Source organism: Orcinus orca, chromosome 7, assembly GCF_937001465.1.
Source record: "Orcinus orca chromosome 7, mOrcOrc1.1, whole genome shotgun sequence".
Lineage (NCBI taxonomy): Eukaryota > Metazoa > Chordata > Mammalia > Artiodactyla > Delphinidae > Orcinus > Orcinus orca.
The window spans coordinates 15,921,314-15,923,563 of NC_064565.1; the positions used below are offsets into that span (position 1 = coordinate 15,921,314).

The following is a 2,250-nucleotide window of genomic DNA, read 5'->3' on the forward strand; positions in this document are numbered from 1 at the left end:
TTCCTCCAGCTCAGTCCTCTGAATAATTAAGGCTGAACTACAGGAGACCTAACATCTGCACAAGAAGATGCCTTCATTTAACATTCTCACCACAATTTGACAGTCTCATACCTCTTTCCCCCACCCCTTCCGTAAAAGGAAAGTCACCCTCCTGGGAGGAATAAGAAACTAACATTTACAGAGTTACTACTATATGTCAGGCAGTACTGTGTGAGGTCTGTCACCTTCCACACTCTTTGAATGTTCACACAATTCTATGAGGTCAGCAAGGAGCTTAGTCATTCCTGTTTTGCAAATGAGGATAGTAAGTCTCAAGAATGTTAAGTAGGAGGCCGGCTCTCGCAACTCAAGATGGCGGACGAGAGTGATACAGCAGTGAAGCCGCCGGTACCTCCGCTGCCGCAGATGATGGAAGGGAACGGAAACGGCCATGAGCATTGCAGCGATTGCGAGAACGAGGAGGACAACAGCTACAACCGGGGTGGTTTGAGTCCAGCCAATGACACTGGAGCCAAAAAGAAGAAAAAGAAACAAAAAAAGAAGAAAGAGAAAGGCAGTGAGACAGATTCAGCCCAGGATCAGCCTGTGAAGATGAACTCTTTGCCAGCAGAGAGGATCCAGGAAATACAGAAGGCCATTGAACTCTTTTCAGTAGGTCAGGGACCTGCAAAAACCATGGAGGAGGCTAGCAAACGAAGCTACCAGTTCTGGGACACGCAGCCCGTCCCCAAACTGGGGGAAGTCGTGAACACACATGGTCCCGTGGAACCTGACAAAGACAGCATCCGCCAGGAGCCCTACACGCTGCCCCAGGACTTCGCCTGGGATGCCTTGGACCTGGGGGACCGTGGTGTGCTGAAAGAACTCTACACCCTCCTGAATGAGAATTATGTGGAAGATGATGACAACATGTTCCGATTTGATTATTCTCCCGAATTTCTTTTGTGGGCTCTCCGGCCGCCTGGCTGGCTCCCCCAGTGGCACTGTGGGGTTCGAGTGGTCTCGAGTCGGAAACTGGTTGGGTTCATCAGCGCCATCCCGGCAAACATCCATATCTATGACACAGAGAAGAAGATGGTAGAGATCAACTTCTTGTGTGTCCACAAGAAGCTGCGTTCCAAGAGGGTGGCTCCAGTCCTGATCCGTGAGATAACCCGGCGGGTGCACCTGGAGGGCATCTTCCAAGCTGTTTACACTGCCGGGGTCGTATTACCAAAGCCTGTTGGCACCTGCAGGTACTGGCATCGGTCCCTAAACCCACGGAAGCTGATTGAAGTGAAGTTCTCCCACTTGAGCAGAAATATGACCATGCAACGCACCATGAAGCTCTACCGACTTCCAGAGACTCCCAAGACAGCTGGGCTGCGACCAATGGAAAAAAAGGACATTGCAGTAGTGCACAAGCTCCTCACCCAGTACCTGAAGCAGTTTCACCTCACACCAGTCATGAGCCAAGAGGAGGTGGAACACTGGTTCTACCCCCAGGAGAATATCATCGACACTTTTGTGGTGGAGAATGCAAACGGTGAGGTGACCGATTTCCTGAGCTTTTATACACTTCCGTCCACCATCATGAATCACCCGACCCACAAGAGTCTAAAGGCTGCTTATTCTTTCTACAACGTTCACACCCAGACCCCTCTTCTAGACCTCATGAGCGACGCCCTCGTTCTCGCCAAAATGAAAGGGTTTGACGTATTCAATGCACTGGATCTCATGGAGAACAAAACCTTCCTGGAGAAGCTCAAGTTTGGCATAGGGGACGGCAACCTACAGTATTACCTTTACAATTGGAAGTGCCCCAGCATGGGGGCAGAGAAGGTTGGGCTGGTGTTACAGTAACCAGTTGCCAGTGAGATTCTGGATAAAGCCACTGAGAATTCAAACCAGGAAATGGAGCCCCACCACTTGTTGGTCCAGTTTTCACAAACGTGAGAATCCCTGGCAAAGGGACCAGAACTGAACTGGTTTTACAAACCGCCACTGAACTTGATGATTGTATTGCAATGGCGTAGGCTGCGTGATGTCACCTCTGGCCGTGTCTCTGGTCTCCCTGTTTTCCAATTAATCACATCATTATGCAGCCATGGTCAAGGGAATGTAACTGCTGAAAACTAGCTCGTGATTGGCATATTATGGAATTAACGGGTGAATAATAAAAGTATATATATATTATATAAAAAAAAAAAAAAAAAAAAAAAAAAAGAATGTTAAGTAAGTTTCCCAAAGTCACAGATCCCAGGGGAAAAG

At 48.6% G+C, this 2,250-nt stretch overlaps 1 protein-coding gene across 1 annotated transcript; it reads left to right on the forward strand.

Annotated features, from left to right (window-relative positions):
• The first annotated feature begins 333 nt into the window (after positions 1–333).
• On the forward strand, positions 334–1,959 carry LOC101270725 (glycylpeptide N-tetradecanoyltransferase 1). Its single transcript, XM_033440352.2, has one exon. It carries the CDS (start codon positions 352–354, stop codon positions 1,840–1,842), a length of 1,491 nt encoding a protein of 496 aa, XP_033296243.2. The 5' UTR covers positions 334–351; the 3' UTR covers positions 1,843–1,959.
• Positions 1,960–2,250: the final 291 nt, after the last annotated feature.

Bases quoted from the DNA above. Each gene is read 5' to 3' on its own strand.
- LOC101270725 (XM_033440352.2), top strand. From the start codon at position 352: ATGGCGGACGAGAGTGATACAGCAGTGAAGCCGCCGGTACCTCCGCTG.